This window comes from Globicephala melas, chromosome 16 (assembly GCF_963455315.2).
Source record: "Globicephala melas chromosome 16, mGloMel1.2, whole genome shotgun sequence".
Taxonomy (NCBI): domain Eukaryota; kingdom Metazoa; phylum Chordata; class Mammalia; order Artiodactyla; family Delphinidae; genus Globicephala; species Globicephala melas.
The window spans coordinates 76131247-76152981 of record NC_083329.1 but is presented as its reverse complement, the minus strand read 5'-3'; the positions used below and the strand labels follow the sequence as shown (position 1 = coordinate 76152981).

Genomic DNA, 21735 nt, shown 5'->3' with positions numbered 1-21735 from the left:
GTTTTCTAAGGAACCTCCATAGTGTTCTTCATAGTGGCTGTATCAGTTTACATTCCCACCAACAGTAATGACTATATTTTTTATCTAACTTCTTTTGCTCAACATACTGTTTTTGTTTGTTATTTTATTTTATGTATTTATTTAGTTATTTTGGTTGTGTCGGGTCTTAGTTGCGGAACGTGCGATCTTTCATTGCAGCGTGGGCTCTTCATTGCGGCGTGCAGGCTTCTCCCTGGTTGCGGTGCGCAGGCATCTCTCTCATTGTGGCATGTGGGTTTTTCTCTCTCTAGTTGTGGTGGGCGGGCTCCAGAGCACATGGGCTCTGTAGTTTGCAGCATGCAGGCTCTCTAGTTGAGGCGCATGGGCTCAGTAGTTGTGGCACGTGGGCTTAGTTGCCCCAAGGCATGTGGGATCTTAGTTCCCCAACCAGGGATCAAACCTGCGTCCCCTGCATTGGAAGGTGGAACACCAGGAAAGTCCCCCAGTGTACTGTTTTTGTGATCACCCGTGTTTTTACAAGTATCACAAAATTAATTGCTGAGTAGCATTCCATTTGAATAATAAACCACAATTTTTTTAATCCATTCTCCTGTTGATATAGATTTGGGTTGTTTCCAGTTTTTGACTGTTATGAATAAGACTGCGATGAACATTTGTAGACAAGTCTTTGTGCAGATTCATACTTTCACTTCTTTTAGGGTAAATAGAAGTGAAATTGCTGTGTCATAGGACAAACGTACATTTCACTTTACAAGAAACTTCCAAGCAGTTCTGCAAATATGCTCCCATAACCAATATGTGAAGGTATAGTTTTGCTCCCACATCGTGGCCAAGAATTGGTAATCTTTCCGATTTTAGCCCTTACAGTAGGTGTGAAATGGTATCTTATTGTAGTTTTAATTTGCATTTTCCTTAAGAATAATAATGTTGGCATCTTTTCTTATACTCATTAGCCATCGGTATATCTTTTTTTATGAAGTGTTTGTTCACATCTTTTATCCATTAAAAAACCTGGGTTGTTTTGTCTTCTTTTTATTAAACTGTGAAAATGTATATATTTACATATATAAACATATATGTATGTTTTTCTGGGTATAAGAACTATGTCAGATATTGGAAATATTTCCTCCCAGTTTGTGGATTGCTTTTTCATTATTTAAATGAGATCTTCCATGGAGTAGACGTTGTTAATTTTGAAGACTTGTAAATCTTTTAAAGAGTTAATTGATCTTTTTTTTTTTTGGTTAAACTTTCAGACATTTGTTTCTCTCCCCACATCATCAATTGTGGATTATTATTAGTAAACTATCATAATTATGAGTGGCTGTGTCTAATATCTCCTTAGTGATTGTGGCATTCTATGGAGAACTTCAATCATTAGTCATAGTGACTCCTAGTTTCACAAAGCCACAATCTCTTTTTGTAATTACCTATTAAATGTACTCCTTAATGAACAATTGGATATATCAGGCATACAAATGTTTATTAATAATACCTTAGGATAGTATAGCATTTTCCAGTGTTTTTGCGTACTTTTATTTTTTTAAATTATTTTTTATTAATTTATTTATTTGTTTTTATTTTTGGCTGTGTTGGGTCTTCGTTGCTGCGTGAGGGCTTTCTCTGGTTGCGGCGAGTGGGGTCTACTCTTCGTTGTAGTGCGTGGGCTTCTCATTGTCGTGGCTTCTCGTTGCAGAGCACAGGCTCTAGGTGTGCAGGCTTCAGTAGTTGCGGCACGTGGGCTCAGTAGTTGTGGCTCACGAGCTCTAGAGTGCAGCCTCAGTAGTTGTGGCACACTGGCTTAGTGGCTCCGCGGCATGTGGGATCTTCCCCGGCCAGGGATTGAACCAGTGTCCCCTGCATTGGCAGGCAGATTCTTAACCACTGTGCCACCAGGGAAGCCCTGCATACTTTTAAAATATTTGATTCAACTACTCTATTAGGTATATACCTAATATAAGTACAGTAAATACCTAACAAGGGTACAGTCCTCATAGAAGTTTTTGAGCTTCTTTCTAACTTTGTGTCTCCCTAGAGAGTATTAGATAAGAGAGATGACAGTCTATATCTTTTCTGTTGGAAGATGTTATAATGATAATAATAAAAGGTTTGGGGAAAAATGAACCATGCTTTTAAAGTCTGACATATCAACCATTTGATATCCCCAATTTTATTTTCATTCCTTCCCACATGAATATTTATATTTTGGGTGTCTAGAGTCTTACCTACATTTATAGGTCTTTCCTCCACCATTGCTTTTCTGATACTCGTTGAAAATTACATAGAAAGAGTGCTGCCCAAGTCAGGCTGACTCAGTTCTAAAGCTATAGATGACAGCCAGTGAATTAAGGAGAAAACAGGAAAGAAACAAGCCCACTGTATAGCTCAGAGAAATGATTAATCATGGCTCTAACAATAACCTTAAGTCTTCAAGGAAATAGTTAATTGTGGTCAGTATTCAAGGAGGAGAATACATTTAGCCCTGTACAAAGAAATAAGCAGTGTATGCCAGAGAAAAATAGTGATGATTATATTTAAAAACATTATCAATTATGGGCATAAACTGTGTCAGATCTGATATATTCACTTATAGTGAGAACTGCATTCAGGAGGGTACTGGGTAAGGTGTTATTCTGATGACATACAGTGTTTTATATTATGTACAACCATAATAAAATTTCATCTTCTTAACACCTCTGTGAGGCAATGTATTACTACCTTATGGTTACCTACTTTCTTGTGACTTATATGAATTTCAAGAAGGAAGAAAAGGAGCTTATATTTACTAAATCCATCTTTGGGTTTCATTTTACTTCCATATTTCAAATCATCCTCATTTTCATTTGATTTTAATACATAGTTATTGAACATCTCCCATGCTTAGTTCTGGGGATTCAACAATGAGTAAGACAGTTTTGCCCACAGGTAGCTTTCAGGATAGGCAGGGAAAGTAGACTAAATTGTCAATGCTTTCATACAGTGTAAACATTAATGCCCAAGTGTCACAGCAGAGAGGATTTAACTGATCTTGGTGGTGTCAGAGAAACCTTCATAAAGGAGGTGTATTAGTTATCTACTGCTGTGTAACAAATACCTCCCTCCCTAAATTTTAATGGCTTAAACCAACAAATGTTTGTTATCTGAAAATTTCTGTGGTTAGGGATTTGAGTGGATTAGTTAGGTCGCTCTGAATCATGGCCTCTCTTGAGGTTGGTATCCAGTCGGCTAGGGCTGAAGTCATCTGAAGACTTCAGTGGGGCTGGAGGATTTGCTTCTAAGACAGTTCACTTGCATAGTTGTTGGTTAAAGGGCTCAGTTTGTCTCTGGATATTGGCAAGAGACCTAAGTTCCTTGTCATGTAGACCTCCTCAGAGAGATGCTTCAGTGCCTTCATATGGCAGCTGGCTTCTCCCAGAGTTAGTAACCTAAGAGATAGTGCGAGGAGGAAGCCTCAATGCCTGTTACAATTACTTCTGCCGTATTCTGTTTGTTGGAAGTGAGTCACTAAATGCTTTGCACCCTTAAGCCCACACTTTGTGAAGGGAAGTGTGACAAAATATTTGGAGACATGTTTTAAAACCATCAAAGCTAGGGTGAAATTTAGAGGAATGAGTAGGAATCAGTGAGGTGCATGTGTCCCAGACAGAGAGGACAGTTTGTGTCAGGGCTTGGAGTGACAAGGGAGGGTTGCACGTGGGAATCAGATAGCTTTACGTGGCCGAATATGGAGTGAAGTTTGAGAAGCAGGGGAAGATGAAGGAGAGAAGACAGAGACTGAAACGAGGGTTTTCTGTTTAAAAGAATTACTCCAGTGGCTCTTTGGAGAATGGGCTGAAGGTGAACAAAATTAGAGGCGAGGACAGCAGTTTGGTGGCTCTAAAAGAAGTACAGATGAGGAGTGTTGAAGGCCTGATCTTAGCCAATACTGTGAATAGAGAGAATTCACAGAATTCACAGGACAGAATTGTTTGGCATTTAGAAATAGAATCAGTGGAAGGACGAAGGAGTGTCTGGGATGGCTTCTGGATTAGTAGCTGGTGAGTACCTTCACATTCACTGGGAGCACAGGAATTGGAGCAGATAGAGATGGGAAATGGGAGATTCTGAGTTTGATTTTAAACATGTTGAGTTTGAGATGCATGTGAGACAACTAGACAGAGCCACCAAGGCTCAATACATATGTATATATGTGTACACACACACACTCACACACACATATATGAAGCTGAGACTATTGCTAGAGAGAAAAAGAGGGTTAAAATTTTCATTTTTTTAAATAGGAGAATTTTGGACATTTTTAAATGCTAAGGAAAAGAATCAGAGGAAAGGAGAGTTGAAAGGAAAGGAGAGGAACTTGATGAAGTATGATCTGAGGATGGTTGGGGGTGGGGGGATGAAATTCACAACATGGGTAAAGGGTTTGGCCTTGTACAAAAGGGAGAACTAACATTTTTGTCTAATAAGTCCAGTATCTGGGCTTCCTCAGTGACAATTTCTATTGACTTTTTTCCCCTGTATATAAGATGTACTTTCTTGTCTCTTTGCTTGTCTCACTATTTTTGTTGAAAACTGGACATTTGAAGTAGTATAATATGTCAACTCTGGAATCTCCCTTCAGGGTTTGTTATTGTGCTTGTTGTAATTGCCGTTACTTATTTGTTTAATGAATTTTCTTAGCTAGTTCTGTAGGGTATGTTCTGTCTGTCACGTGTGGCTGCTGAAATCTCTATTTCATCAGCTTAGTGGTCAGCTTGTGACTAGACAGAGACTTCCGTAAATGGGACCTGTAAATCTCCCAGCTTTTGTCAAGGAAGGGACTCTGTGTGCATGTTGGGAGATGCCTTGGACACACAGCCAGCCAGTCCCCGCCTTAGCCTTCACTTACGGCTTTTGCAGAACCTCAGGGTCTTCCAGACGTGAGAACTTAGGGCCTTCTCAGGTCTTTTCCTGAACCCAGAACCCTGGGCATGAGCATGGCTTACTAGATCACCAGGATTATGTTGAAACTTTTCACAGCCTATTGTAGATATCTCATTCCCCAGCTTTTCTTTTCAAATATTTCGGACAGCTTGTTGTTTGCCTCAGCTGTTATTGCCACCTCAAGCAGCTGCAGTGTTAAACAATGGCCTCTGGGGGCTTCCCTGGTGGCGCAGTGGTTGAGAGTCCGCCTGCCGATGCAGGGGACACGGGTTCGTGCCCCGGTCCGGGAGGATCCCACATGCCATGGAGAGGCTGGGCCCGTGAGCCATGGCCGCTGAGCCTGCGCGTCCGGAGCCTGTGCTCCGCAACGGGAGAGGCCACAGCAGTGAGAGGCCCGCGTACCGCAAAAAAAGAAGGCCTCTGATTTTCAACAAATGACCCTGGGGAAAAGATTGTTTGCATTGAGCAAACTCTAAATCAGGTCAAAGAAAGGTAAGTATTGCCAGTGGAACTTTCCAAGGAACTACCAGAAAGGTGAAATAATGACAGTTATCCGTGAATGGGGCTTTGAGGAGCTCCACTCTGCTCTGTCCCCTCCAGAGGCTTCTAGCTTGCCGATTTTCACTTTAATTGAAGGCCTATTGGTTTTCATTGTACTGTGCATCTAGGAAGAAAGGAATAGCCCTAAGTCAAGTTAGAGCACCACTAAGCTTGCTGTCCTTATAACTATTGAGCCATTTTTTAATTGAATAAACACTCCCCAGATTGCTGCCAGCCTTTAATTAATTTTTAGAGCTCTGAAACATTTGATTTTGACCATTTTTTCCATTCTCATTGCTTTTACAGGGAAGAGTAGTTTTGGAGGTCCATACTCTGCTATTCCTTCTAATGTCACTCAGCAGTAAAGTTTAGAGAGTGTTTGTGGGATGGGACAGAGAGCAGGTTTCAGAGAGATAAAAAGCAGAGAAACATTAATGGTCCAATTGAGGTTAGAGACTGTGAGTTAGTAACGGTGCCAGTCTGTTGTGTGCATGTGTTTCCCAGCAAGCTCAGCAGAGCGAGTATAGATGGTGAGAATGAGACAGTAAAATTAGACAAAGATGGGGGTTAACAGAGCAAGTGAGGAGAAGAGTAATAGGGCAGGAAGGTACTGAAAGCTGTATAGATAAGGAAGGGAAGCCACAGGGGAAATTAATGAGTTTGAAGAGTGAATGTGTTTGAATAAGGAAATGAGAAAACTGGGAGGAAAAATGGTGATCAGAGGATGGCATGGTTTCTGCATTTTAAGAATTTAAAGATAGAACCATTGATAGCTGATTTACAAGGTTCAGTCTTACTGAAGTTATGTGATTAACGAACAGAGAGGCTCATGTAAAGTATTTCACAATGGAGGCTGAGATCCTGTATTTTTTCTTTCTTTTTTTGGGCTGTGCTGCGTGGCTTGTGGGACCTTAGTTCCCAGACCAGGGATTGAACCTGGGGCCATGGCAATGAAAGCACCAAGTGCTAACCACTGGACTGCCAGGGAATTCCCTGAGATCCTGTTTTTCATTCACCAGTGTGTTCTGGAATCCAAGAGCCTGCCTACCTCTTAGTAGGGATTAAATTGATGTATCTGGAAAATACGTAAGAAAGATTCATTTTCCAGTTGGAGGAATCAGTAAGGGGAAAAAATGGCATCTGAGTTAGCTGTTGAAGAGATGAAAATAGCAACAAGAAGAGGTTGGTGGGAGAAAGGACATTCCTGACAGAGGGAAAGTATATCTGATGTCATTAAATTTAGAAAGAGTTGAGGGGAAATTGATTGTCTAGTTAGGCTAAATTATAGGGTATAAGTGAGGAAAGAACAGTACTAAATGGAGGTAGAATGATTAGGCTAAGACATGGAATATTTTGAAAACCCAGTTGAGAAATACGGTAAAGTAGTAAAGGAGTTCTAGCGCCAGGAAGTTTTAAAGCAAAAGCTTGATTTGTGATCAGAGTTTAGAACAACAAAATAACTGTGACGACAGTGGGAAGGAACAGATTGGAGGGGAGAGCGCTTGGACAGAGAGACCAGTTGGGAGGCTTTCGGAATATTGTGACCTTCAGGACAAGGATGGTGAAAAATGGAAATTAATAGATAGATGTGAGATTTTATGGAATAAAGCAAAATGGTGATCACTAAGATAAGATTTAAAACATTAATTTGCAATTGACTCTACTGCTTTTGCTGACATTACAAAAGTTAAGGGGGCTTCCCTGGTGGCGCAGTGGTTGAGAGTCCGCCTGCCGATGCGGGGGACACGGGTTCGTGCCCTGGTCCAGGAAGATCCCACATGCCGTGGAGCGGCTGGGCCCGTGAGCTATGGCCGCTGAGCCTGCACGTCTGGAGCCTGTGCTCCGCAACGGGAGAGGCCACAACAGTGAGAGGCCCACGTACCGCCAAAAAAAAAAAGAAAAAAGTAAAGGACGTAAAATTTTTGATAAAACTGAATCTAACCTTATGTAATTGGTCAGGGCTATCATTTATTTTCTGTTAGTCAGCAGAATGATGATTTGTGTATTCCAGAATGAATATGAACTCAATGTTTGAATTATACTATTTTTGGAGAATTGTTCTAAATAATATTTTAAAACATTTGAAAAAGTCATTTATTTTTATTCGTTACAAAGTTTGATTGAGATTTGAATTGCTTACTTAGAAATTATACCAGGTTAAAAAGATAACTGGTTAATATCAATGATTTTTTAAGGTTATTATACAGATACACCTAAAGGAATCAAGATACGTATACAATTTTCAAGAGACTAGCCTGCCTTCCTTCATAGCTTATTATAAAAAACTTGTTATTTTAATACATGCTTAGATCTTGACTGCCCTCTAGTGGTAATTGTCTTTTAAATGTATGGTTTGGAATGCAGCGTGTATAGATATTTTACATCCTATTTGAATGGTCATTGGTGTTTGCCCTCTCTGTGCTAGGATCTGTGAGGTACTAGGAACACAGTATATTATCAGATCTTGCCCTTAAAGTGGTTTGTTAAAGGCATAAATCCCGAATTTCTTCTTTGAGTAGCTTTGATAAGTGTGAAAGAAATATATCTGCTAACTGTTCATTTTTTAAAAATGTCAATTAGTGTTATATTCATTATAATAATTTAAAAACCGTTTATGTAACATACTTACATGAGCTAGAATTGTATGAGTGTAGAGTGTTTAAAATCAAGCAAAGGGGGACTTCCCTGGTGGTGCAGTGGTTAAGAATACACCTGCCAATGCAGCGGACACAGGTTTGATCCCTGGTCCGGGAAGATCCCCCATGCCACAGAACAACTAAGCCTGTGAGCCACAACTACTGAGCCCAGTTGCCACAACTACTGAAGCCCATGTGCCTAGAGCCCGTGCTTTGCAACAAGAGAAGCCACTGCAATGAGAAGCCCGCAACGAACAGTAGGCCCCTCTCGATGCAGCTAGAGAAAGCCTGCGCGCAGAGACCCAACACAACCAGAAATAAGTAAATAAATAAAAAGTAAAATAAAATTTTTAAAAAAGTCAAGCTAAAGGATGAGAATTGCATGTTTGCGGGCGAGAGTTCTGTACCTTTGACGGTGGTACTGCTGATTAGCTATTTACTTGGGCTTCTGTGTCCAGGGATCAGGAGACTCTTTGTTCCTAGACTCAGTCCAGCAGGTGTTTATAGGGCACCTACTTTGTGTTCAACCACTTGATGCTACAGGGTATGCAACAAAAATTTGTTTCAGGTTGCCTGCGTAATCTGTGTTTAAACGTCTGTGGATCCAGATTTCCATTTAGTTATTTGTATTTTATCCAAAAACAGAAATGCTGAACTGTTGCTTCTTTAAACTATGGTTGCAAGCTACCCTAAACTAATGCAAGAAATATCGAATATAAACTATGAGCCACATGGACATTTGGAGGAAGATCCATGGAGCTTACAAGTCCTTGGCATGATGATATCTATGAATAGCATGTTAATTTCAAGTTCAGTTGAATGCCATCAATGAGGGTAAGAATAGTGTAGCAGTTATGACCCAGCACTTCCACCCCTGGGTGTATATCTGAAAGAAACAAAAACACTAATTTGAAAAGATACAAGTACCCCAGTGTTCATAACGGCATTATTTACAATAGCCAAGATATGGAAGCCACCTAAGTGTCCATCAACAAATGAATGGATATAGAAGATGTGTATATATACACAATGGAGAACTACTCAACCGTAGTAAAGAAGGAAATTTTGTTATTTGCACAAACATGGATGGACTTGGAGGGTATTATGCTAAGTGAAATAAGTCAGACAGAGAAAGACAAATAGTGTATGATATCACTAATATGTGGAATCTGAAAGTACAGCAAACTAGTGAATATAACAAATACAAAAGAAACAGACTCATAGATACAGAGGACAAATCAGAGGTTAACAGTGTGGGGAGAGGGAAGGGGGAGAGGTAATATACGGAGAGGGAATTAAGAGGTACAAACGATTATGTGTAAAATAAGCTACAAGGATATATTGTATAACACAAGGAATATAGCCAGTATTCTATAATGACTGAAAACGAAGTATAACCTTTAAAAATTGTGAATCACTATATTGTACACATATAACATATAATATTTTACATCAACTACAGTTCAATTAAAACAATAGAATAGGGCAACAGCTTAAGGTCAGGGAAAAAAATGCCAGGACTAAGAAATTCTTCATCATTACCTCTTATTGACCCAAATTTTCTATATACTACCCCTGTTTTTATTACCTCTATTAGCAGAAAAGATTAGTGGTAAATATTAATACCAAGAAAAATTTGTAGTGAGCTTTTTTTTAAACATCTTTATTGGAGTATAATTGCTTTACACTGTTGCATTAGTTGCTGCTGTATAACAAAGTGAATCAGCTATACGTATACATATATCCCCATATCTCCTCCCTCTTGCGTCTCCCTCCCACCCTCCCTACCCCACCCCTCTAGGTGGTCACAAAGCACCGAGCTGATCTCCCTGTGCTATGCGGCTGCTTCCCTTTAGCTATCTATTTTACATTTGGTGGTGTATATATGTCAGTGCCACTCTCTCACTTTGTCCCAGCTTACCCTTCCCCCTCCCCATGTCCTCACGTCCATTCTCAACATATGTGTCTTTATTCCTGTCCTGCCTCTAGGTTTTCAGAACCATATATATATTTCTAGAGTCCATATATATGTGTTAGCATATGGTATTTGTTTTTCTCTTTCTGACTGACTTCACTCTGTATGACAGTCTCTCGGTCCATCCACCTCACTACAAACGACTCAATTTTGTTTCTTTTTATGGATGAGTAATATTCCATTGTATATATGTGCCACATCTTCTATATCGATTCATCTGTTGATGGACACTTAGGTTGCTTGCATGTCCTGGCTATTGTAAATAGTGCTGCAATGAACATTTTGGTACATGACTCTTTTTGAATTATGGTATTCTCAGGATATATGCCCAGTAGTGGGATTGCTGGGTCATATGGTAGTTCTAGTTTCAGTTTTTTAAGGAACCTCCATACTGTTCTCCATAGTGGCTGTATCAATTTACATTCCCACCAACTCTGCAAAGGGGTTCCGTTTTCTCCACACCCTCTCCAGCATTTATTGTTTGTAGATTTGTTGATGATGGCCATTCTGACTGGTGTGAGATGATATCTCATTGTAGTTTTGATTTGCCTTTCTCTAATGATTCATGATGTTGAGCGTTCTTTCATGTGTTTGTTGGCAATCTGTATATCTTCTTTGGAGAAATGTCTATTTAGGTCTTCTGCCCATTTTTGAATAGGGTTGTTTGTTTTCTTGATATTGAGCTGCATGAGCTGCTTGTGTTTTTGGAGATTAATCCTTTGCTGATACGTTTGCAAATATTTTCTCCCATTCTGAGGATTGTCTTTTCATCTTGTTTATGGTTTCCTTTGCTGTGAAAAAGTTTTAAAGTTTCATTAGGTCCCATTTGTTTATTTTTATTTACATTTCTCTAGGAGGTGGGTCAAAAAGGATCTTGCTGTGATTTATGTCATAGCGTTCTGCCTATGTTTTCCTCTAAGAGTTTTCATAGTTTCTGGCCTTACGTTTAGGTCTTTAATCCATTTTGAGTTCGTGTATGGTGTTAGGGAGTGTTCTAATTTCATTCTTTTTTTTTGCCATACACGGGCCTCTCACTGTTGTGGCCTCTCCCGTTGTGGAGCACAGGCTCCGGACGCGCAGGCTCAGCGGCCATGGCTCACGGGCCCAGCTGCTCCGCAGCATGTGGGATATTCCCAGACCAGGGCACGAACCTGTGTCCCCTGCATCGGCAGGCGGACTCTCAACCACTGTGCCACCAGGGAAGCCCTGTATTTAATTTTTGATAGTTTGATTAATTTGTGTCTTGGTGTGGTTCTCCTTGGATTTATCCCACATGGGACTCTCTGTGCTTCCTGGACTTGATTGACTATTTCCTTTCCCATATTAGGGAATTTTTCAGCTATAATCTCTTCAAATATTTTCCCAGTCCCTTTCTTTTTCTCTTCTTCTTCTGGGATCCGTATAATTTGAATGTTGGTGCGTTTAATGTTGTTCCAGAGGTCTCTAGACTGTCCTCAATTCTTTTCATTCTTTGTTCTTTATTGTGCTTTGCAGTAGTTATTTCCAGTATTTTGTCTTCCAGGTCACTTATATGTTCTTCTGGCTCAGTTATTCTGCTATTGATTTCTTCTAGAGAATTTTTTTTAACATCTTTATTGGAGTATAATTGCTTTACAATGGTGTGTTAGTTTCTGCTTTGTAACAAAGTGAATCAGCTATACGTATACATATATCCCCATATCCCCTCCCTCTTGCGTCTCCCTCCCACCCTCCCTATCCCACCCCTCTAGGTGGTCACAAAGCACCGAGCTGATCTCCCTGTGCTATGCGGCTGCTTCCCACTAGCTATCTATTTTACGTTTGGTAGTGTATATATGTCCATGCCACTCTCTTGCTTTGTCACAGCTTACCCTTCCCCCTCCCCATATCCTCAAGTCCATTCTCTAGTAGGTCTGTGTCTTTATTCCCGTCTTACCCTGGAGAATTTTTAATTTCATTTTTATGTTGTTCATCATTGTTTTTGTGCTCCTTAGTTCTTCTTGGTCCTTGTTAAATGTTTCTTGTATTTTCTCTATTCTATTTCCAAGATTTTGGGTCATCTTTACTGTCATTACTCTGAATTCTTTTTCAGGTAGACTGCCTATTTCCTCTTCATTTGTTAGGTCTGGTGGCTTTTTACCTTACTCCTTCATCTGCTGTGTGTTTCTCTGCCTTCTCATTTTGCTTAACTTACTGTGTTTGGGGTCTCCTTTTCTCAGGCTGCAGGTTCGTAGTTCCCATTGTTTTTGGTGTCTGCCCCCAGTGAGTAAAGTTGGTTCAGTGTTTTATGTAGGCTTTCTGGTTGAGGGGACTGGTGCCTGAGTTCTGATGGGTCGGGCTGGATCTTGTCTTTCTATTGGGCAGGGTGGTATCCGGTGGTGTGTTTTGGGGTGTCTCTGAACTTAGTATGATTTTAGGCAGCCTCTCTGCTAATGGGTGGGGTTGTGTTCCTGTCTTGCTGTTGTTTGGCATGGGGCGTCCCACAGTGGTGCTTGCTGACCGTTGGGTGGATCTGGATCATCGCGTTGAGACAGAGATCTCGGGGGGATCTCTTGCTGATTGATATTACGTGAAGCCAGGAGGTCTCTGGTGGTGCAGTGTCCTGAACTCGGCTCTCCCACCTCAGAGGCTCAGGCCTGACACCCAGTCATAGCACCAAGACCCTGTCAGCCACATGGCTCAGAAGTAAAGGGAGAAAAATAAGAAAGAAAGAAAAAATAAAATAAAGTTATTAAAATAAAATTTAAAAAATATTATTAAAATAAAACAAGTAATAAAAAATAAGAAGAGAACAACTAAACCAATACCAATTTATGTTTGAAACACTCAGTATCTGAGTCACCTTTATGCAAACAATTGCTTGTAGGAATGCTCAAAGAAAATGTAATTTTGGAGATAACTTATACTTCACTCCAACTCACAAGAGTTTCATGTTATCTCTCCAGCGGCAACATTTTCTCTTGGGAAAATGACTCTCTTGGTAACTTTGTGTCTTTTCTAGTTTATGGCATTTTTCCACTGTGGAAAATCAGAACTCTTACTATTTTTATACCTTTAGATTGTTCTTTTCTAAAAACGTGCTGCTTAGAAGTTGACCCTTTGGCTTTAGGTAGAACTTCCAAATCTGGACAGGTGGCTGGGGGAGTTGCTCTCTCCTCTGTCATCACTTTATCTTCCTGCTCCAATTTGGAGATCAGACTGATCAGATTATCAATTTGATTTCCTGGTCACATAGAAAACCACAGATCACCGAGGACAGGTAGAACTTGAGGCTGTTTTCAAAACAAACTTGAGCTCCAGTGATGCTTTTCTTGTCGAGTTCTGCCTGCCATGCGGGGTTTCGCCAGGACACCCCGATGAGAGTGGACCAGCTGCCCTGGGCGAGACTCCAGGCTCTGTAGTGAGCTTTTAAAGAAATTAAATAAATAGTGGTTATATTTTTATACCACATTTTCCAATGTATTTGATTTAAGCTAATATTAACATTTATTTATAAGCATTTCTTGAGCACACTGTGCATTTCGTGGAGTCCAAAGTCCTGGAAACATAAAACAGGAAAAAGGACATGTGAGTTTTTCAGCAGTTTAGTTTTCTAAAAAACTGAGTGTTTCATACTCAGGAAATTGGGATTGAATTTGTTAGTACATACTAGAATGTAAGTATGACTGTATTTGCACATGTCGACATCACTAAAAATAAGGATAATATGTGAGAGCGTTTTATTTTCCTGAAAAGGAATCTCCCAATGTTTGTGTAGTTCAAAGCTCGTTTTCTGTACCTCTTAGATTAGTTTAGGGAAGATTGCAACCATGATTTAAAGAAGCGGTGGATCAGTGTGCTGTTTCTTGAGAAAATACTGACTCTGGAAATGTGGCTTTTCCTATTTTTTTTAATATTATGGCATTTAGAACTATCTCCTTAATAGTTAATTTTCTTGTCCTCAAAAAAGTAGTTTACTATTCTACCTTTCAAAAATCATTCGGTTATTAAGTAACAGATGTGAGAATATTGTACCCTTCATCACGGAGATGTTTCTCTCATTTAAGCCCCTTTCCACTCCCACCTTGGATGTATCGAAAGCAAACTTTCTCTCTTCAGAGAATTTTGTACGTGCTGTCTGCTGCATAGAGTAGTATAAATGTCTCATTTTTAAACTGTATTACTGCATTCATGTTTTCAGTAAGGTGTTTGAATGTATTGTATGATATGAGTGTGTGACATTTGAGGCTGTCACTGCTGGACACAGGAGATTTGCTTGGATCAGACTAAGTCGTTAGGTGTGAGCATGTGTGTATATGTGGGGAAAGGTGAAAAAACAAAATGTTGCTTATTCAGAAATTTAACCCAGGTTTTGAAAGGTTTATCAGCAGATGCAGTTCATCTACATGCCCTAAAATCACCATAAAGTCATCAAAAAGTAATAATTGATCATTTCATTAAATCAGCTCCTATTATGTGCTGGGACCTCTTAGTCCATTTTTCTTTTCTTCAATCTAACCTTAAATTGTTAAAGATGATCTGTGTGTTTATCGTCAACCTTTAGAGCATATCATGACTATTTTTATTTATTTGGTCACATCAGTAGTTTAGCTTTTAATAAACTTTTATTATTTATCAGGTCTTCCCTAACTCCTGAGAACAGATGAGCACTAATATTTAACTGGTACCTGCTAATTCTGTGTGAGCTCCTGAAGGTAGAGTGGAGAGAACACAGGTTGTAGCGTTTGGCAGCTCCCGAATTCTGCCATTAGTCGTGTGACTTCATTAAGTCACTTAAATTTGCTTCTCTGTATCTAACTCCAAACTTCATGGAGCTGACCATATCCTTTGATATCAGTTCAGTGGACCCTTGTCCCCATGCGCTGTGATTTCCCAGGAGGTGACGTTCTCCAAGTCATTCTAGCTCCAGGTCCCCTGGTCTGAGGTTTTGTACCACTGGCACACTCCATCTCTGGTGCACCTCACGTCCTACAGATATTTTTTCCCCGTCTCACCACACGGATCCTGAGGTTGGACCTGACCCTTTTATTTTTTCCTCAAGTCACTTAAACACAGCATTTGTGTGTATAGTGCATTACAGTGAAGAGGTGGGGTAGCAGAAGACTTATGCCCCTAGCCATTCTGTCTGGGAAACTTACCAATGGTTCCCATTCTCTGCTAATGTATAGCTCTCTCTTGTTTTCTTTCTCTCCTCCTCACTTCCTGGGTGCTTCTTCTCTCTTCTCTCCTGCCCATAAATGTCTATTTATTTCCTATGCAGAACAGTTTAAACCTGTTTTATTGTCTTCTTCCCATTCTTGCCCTCAAGTTCATCTCATCTTCCACTACCAAACCGCCAAGTGGCTGTTAGGCTTTTCTCTACAGGAAAGAAAATTTTTTTTTTTTTACATCATCTGCCCAACAGCATTAGTGAAAGTTAACAACCAGCATCTCCCAAGGAAGGCCATGTACTTTCCTCTTCACCCAGCTGCTTCCATCTGATATGAAAACACTTTGTAACAGCATATGAACCAAGATAAGAATAGAAGGTATCTTTAGCATCATCTCTGTAGGTTAAGTGGTATCTGCCCTCCTCTTTCAATTCCCCATGCAACGATCACCAGAATCCCTTTCCATTCACAGCTGCCAGAGCTGAAGTGTGCAGCGGCACAGGAGAAAGGTTCCGAATCTTCCGCGCTGAGAAAACTTACGCTGTGAAGGCAGGAAGGTGGTATTTTGAATTTGAGGCTGTCACTGCTGGAGACATGAGAGTTGGCTGGAGCAGACCAGGCTGTCAACCCGATCAGGAGCTTGGCTCGGATGAACGTGCCTTTGCTTTCGATGGCTTCAAGGTGAGTGTGCTTTGCTGGGCACCGGGCCCTGGAGTTTGTAGGCTCCTGGTTTTGTAGGCTGCTGTGCACCAGGCATCCACACGCTGTGGGCTCCCACGCTGCCTGGCTTGATTTCCTCTGGTATTCCTTTTGGTGGTACAGTAATATTAGTACTTTCCTGAGCTCAACCTTGAGAAAATAGTTCCTAGGAAAACTTTTGTTCTTGTAGCCTCAAAACGTTTTCCCTCACCCTGTGAATAGTCAAGATTATTCAAAATTCACGAAGTAAAATATTGATTCTCTATCATATCAAAAAGATGAATCATCCTTGTCTATCAAAAATGTTTAAAATCCATATGCTAATTTAAAATATATTCATTTTGACAGAGGAATTCCATAGAAGGAATTTATCCTCAAGCAATAATTAATGATAGGTATAAACATTTAATAGACATAAGAATGCTATTTGTTGTTTGCAATCACCAAGAGTTTTCATTTTCAACATTATTGGTAATTTTTATGTTTTAAGTTTGGTGGAAGCTGGTCAGTTGCTTTTTTTTTTTTTTTTTAAATTTGGCCAGGCCTTGTGGCTTGTGGGATCCTAGTTCCCCAACCAGGGATTGAACTGGGCCCATGGCAGTGAAAGTGCAGAGTCCAAACCACTGGACCGCCAGGGACTTCCCCTCAATTGCTTCTTTTATTGTTTATTTATACATTATATAAGTGTTTAATGATAATTTTAGCTGCATAACAACACCCAGCTCTACCCACCACCAGTCCCTCCCATCAGAAAACTTGTGCAAACATCTTAGATAGCCTCATCCACCAGAGGGCAGACAGCAGAAGCAAGAAGAACTACAGTCCTGCAGCCTGTGGAACAAAAACCACATTCACAGAAAGATAGACAAGATGGAAACGCAGTGGACTATGTAGTAGATGAAGGAACAAGATAAAACCCCAGAAAAACAACTAAATGAAGTGGAGATAGGCAACCTTCCAGGAAAATAATTCAGAATAATGATAGTGAAGATGATCCAGGACCTAGGAAAAAGAATAGAGGCAAAGATCGAGAAGATGCAAGAAATGTTTAACAAAGACCTAGAAGAATTAAAGAACAAACACCCAGAAGAATTAAAGAACAAACAGAGATGAACAATACAATAACTGAAATGAAAAATACCCTAGAAGGAAGCAGTAGCAGAGAAACTGAGACCGAAGAACGGATAAGCAACCTGGAAGACAGAATGGTGGAATTCACTGCCATGGAACAGAATAAAGAAAAAAGAATGAAAAGAAATGAAGACAGCCTAAGAGACCTTTGGGACAACATTAAACGCAACAACATTTGCATTATAGGGGTCCCAGAAGGAGAAGAGACAGAGAAAAAGACAAATATTTGAAGAGATTATAGTCAAAAACTTCCCTAACATGGAAGAGGAAATAGCCACCCAAGTCCAGGAAGCACAGAGAGTCCCATACAGGATAAACCCAAGGAGAAACATGCCAAGACACATAGTAATCAAATTGACAAAAATTAAAGACAAAGAAAAATTATTGAAGGAAACAAGGGAAAAACGACAAATAACATACAAGGGAACTCCCATAAGGTTAACAGCTGATTCCTCAGCAGAAACTCTACAAGCCAGAAGGGAGTGGCATGATATATTTAAAGTGATGGAATGGAAAAGCCTACAACCAAGATTACTCTACCCAGAAAGGATCTCATTCATATTCGATGGAGAAATCAAAAGCTTTACAGACAAGCAAAAGCTAAGAGAATTCAGCACCACTAAACCAGCTCTACAACAAATGCTAAAGGAACTTCTCTAAGTGGGAAACACAAGAGAAGAAAAGGACCTACAAAAACAAACCCATAACAATTAAGAAGATGGTAATAGGAACATACATATTGATAATTACCTTAAACATGAATGGATTAAGTTCTCTAACCAAAAGACACAGGCTCAGTGAATTGATACAAAAACAGGACCCATATATATGCTGTCTACAAGATACCAACTTCAGACCTAGGGACACATACAAACTGAAAGGGAGGGTATGGAAAAAGATATTCCATGCAAATGGAAATCAAAAGAAAGCTGGAGTAGCAGTACTCATATCGGATAAAATAGACTTTAAGATAAAGAATGTTACAAGAGACAAGGAAGGACACTACATAATATATTATCAAGGGATCAATCCAAGACTATATAACAATTTTAAATATATATGCACACAACATAGGAGCACCTCAATACATAAGGCAACTGCTAACAGCTATAAAAGAGGAAATCAACAGTCACACAATAATAGTGGGGGACTTTAACACCTCACTTACACCAATGGACAGATCTTACAAACAGAAAATTAATAAGGAAACACAAGCTTTATTGACACAATAGACCAGATAGACTTAATTGATATTTATAGGACATTCCATTCAAAAACAGCAGATTACACTTTCCTCTCTAGTGCACACGGAACATTCTCTAGGTTAGATCACATCTTGGGTCACAAATCAAGCCACAGTAAATTTAAGAAAATTGAAATCCTATTAAGCATCTTTTCTGACCACAATGATATGAGATTAGAAATGAATTACAGGAGAAAAAAACGTAAAAAACACAAAGTACATGGAGGCTAAATAATATGTTACTAAATATCCAAGAGATCACTGAAGAAATTAAAGAGGAAATCAGAAAATACCTAGAGACAAATTACAGTGAAAAAACAATGATCCAAAACCTATGGGATGCAGCAAAAGCAGTTCTAAGAAGGAAGTTTATAGCAATATAAGCCTACCTCAAGAAACAAGAAAAATTTCAAATAAACAATCTAACCTTAACCTAAAGGAACTAGAGAAAGAAGGACAAACAAAATGCCAAGTTAGTAGAAGGAAAGAAATCATAAAGATCAGAGCAGAAATAAATGAAATAGAAACAAAGAAAACAATAGCAAAGATCAATAAAACTACAAGCTGGTTCTTTGAGAAGATAAACAATATTGATAAACCATTATCCAGACTCATCAAGAAAAAGAGAGAGAGGACTCAAATCAATAAAATTAGAAATGAGAAAGAAGTTACAACATACACCGCAGAAATTCAAAGCATCCTAAGAGACTACTACAAGCAAACTCTATGCCAATAAAATAGACAACCTGGAAGAAATGGACAGATTCTTAGAAATGTATAACCTTCCAAGACTGAACCAGGAAGAAATAGAAAGTATGAAGAGACCAATCACAAGTACTGAAGTTGAAACTGTGATTTAAAATCTTCCAAGAAACAAACAAGCTCAGAACCAGATGGCTTCACAGGCGAATTCTATCAGACATTTAGGAAAGAGCTAACACCTGTCCTTCTCAGACTCTTCCAAAAAATTGCAGAGGAAGGAATACTCCCAAACTCATTTTGTGAGGTAACCACCCTGATACCAAAATCAGACAAAGATACTACAGAAAAAGAAATTACAGACCAATATCACTGATGAATATAGATGCAAAATTCCTCAACAAAATTCTAGCGAACAGAATCCAACAGCACACTAAAAGGATCATACACCTTGACCAAGTGAGATTTATCCCAGGGATGCAAGGATTCTTCAATATATGCAAATCAATTAATGTGATACACCATATTAACAAACTGAAGAATAAAACCCATATGATCATCTCAAGAGATGCAGAAAAAGCTTTTGACAAAATTCAACACCAATTCATGATAAAAACTCTCCAGAAAGTGGGCATAGAGGGAACCTACCTCAACATAGTAAAGGCCATATATGACAAACCCACAGCAAACATCATTCTCAATGGTGAAAAACTGAAAGCAATTCCACTAAGATCAGGAACAAGATGAGGATGTCCAGTCTGGCCACTATTAGTCAACATAGTTTTGCAAGTCCTAGCCACGGCAATCAGAGAAGAAAAAGAAATAAAAGGAATACAAATTGGAAAAGAAGAAGGAAAACTGTCACTGTTTGCAGATGACATGATATTATACATAGAGAATCCTAAAGATTCCACCAGAAATCTACTAAAGCTAATCAATGAATTTGGGAAAGTTGCAGGATACAAAATTAATGCACAGAAATCTCTTGCATTCCTATACACTAATGATGAAAAATCTGAAAGAGAAATTAAGGAAACATTACCATTTACCACTGCAACAAAAAGAATAAAATACCTAGGAATAAACCTACCTAGGGAAACAAAAACCTGTATGCAGAAAACTATAAGACACTGATGAAAGAAATTAAAGATGATACCAACAGATGGAGAGATATACCATGTTCTTGGATTGGAAGAATCAATATTGTGAAAATGACTCTACTACCCAAAGCAATCTACAGATTCAATGCAATCCCTATCAAATTACCAATGGCATTTTTTACAGAACTAGAACAAAAAATTTAAAAATTTGTTTGGAGACACAAAAGACCCCAAATAGCCAAAGCAGTCTTGAGGGGAAAAAATGGAGCTGGAGGAATCAGACTCTCTGACTTCAGACTATACTATAAAGCTACAGTAATCAAGACAGTATGGTACTGGCACAAAAACAGAAATATAGATCAATGGAACAGGTAGAAAGCCCAGAGGTAAACCCTTGCACCTATGGTCCACTAATCTATGACAAAGGAGGCAAGGATATACAATGGAGAAAAGACAGTCTCTTCAGTAGGTGGTGCTGGGAAAACCAGATGGCTACATATAAAAGAATGAAATTAGAACCCTTCCTAACACCATACACAAAAATAAACTCAGAATGGATTAGAGACCTAAATGTAAGACCGGACACTATAAAACTCTTAGAGGAAAGCGTAGAAGAAAAGTCTTTGATGTAAATCACAGCAAGATCTTTTTTGATCCACCTCCTACAGTAATGGAAATAAAAACAAAAATAAACAAATGGGACCTAATGAAACGTCAAAGCTTTTGCACAGCAAAGGAAACCGTAAACAAGACGAAAAGACAACCCTCAGAATGGGAGAAAATATTTGCAAACGAATCAGTGAACAAAGGATTAATTTCCAAAATATATAAACAGCTCATGCAGCTCAATATTAAAAAAAACAACCCAATCAAAAACTAGACAGAAGACCTAAATAGACATTTCTCCAAAGAAGACATACAGATGGCCAAGAAGCACATGAAAAGCTGCTCAACATCACTCATTATTAGAGAAATGCAAATCAAAACTACAATGAGGTATCACCTCACACCAGTTAGAATGGGCATCATCAGAAAATGTACAAACAACAAATGCTGGAGAGGGTGTGGAGAAAAGGGAACCCTCTTGCAGTGTTGGTGGGAATGTGAATTGATACAGCCACTATGAAGAACAGTATGGAGGTTCCTTAAAAAACTAATTATTACCATATGATCCAGCAATCCCACTACTGGGCATATACCCAGAGAAAACCATCATTCCAAATGACACATGCACCCCAATGTTCATTGCAGCACTGTTTACAATAGCCAGGTCATGGAAGCAACCTAAATGCCCATCGACAGATGAATGGATAAAGAAGATGTGGCACATATATACAATGGAATATTACTCAGCCATAGAAAGGAAAGAAATTGGGTCATTTGTAGAGACGTGGGTGGATCTAGAGACTGTCATACAGAGTGAAGTAAGTCAGAAAGAGAAAAACAAATATCGTATATTAACGCATATATGTGGACCTAGAAAAATGGTACAGATGAACCCGTTTTCAGGGCAGAAATAGAGACACAGATGTAGGGAACAAACGTATGGACACCAAGGCGGGTACATAGCGGGAGGTGGTGGTGGTGTGTTGAATTGGGAGATTGGGATTGACATATATACACTAATATGTATAAAATGGATGACTAATAAGAACCTGTATAT

At 39.2% G+C, this 21735-nt stretch overlaps 1 protein-coding gene across 1 annotated transcript in view; it reads left to right on the top strand.

The window, feature by feature from the left end:
- Positions 1-21735, top strand: part of RYR2 (ryanodine receptor 2) — a 721218-nt gene that overhangs the window by 438920 nt on the left and 260563 nt on the right. Inside the window, exon 28 of the mRNA XM_060286446.1 lies at positions 15673-15881. Coding sequence (XP_060142429.1) covers positions 15673-15881 — 209 coding nt within the window. The remainder of the gene's footprint in view (positions 1-15672; positions 15882-21735) is intronic.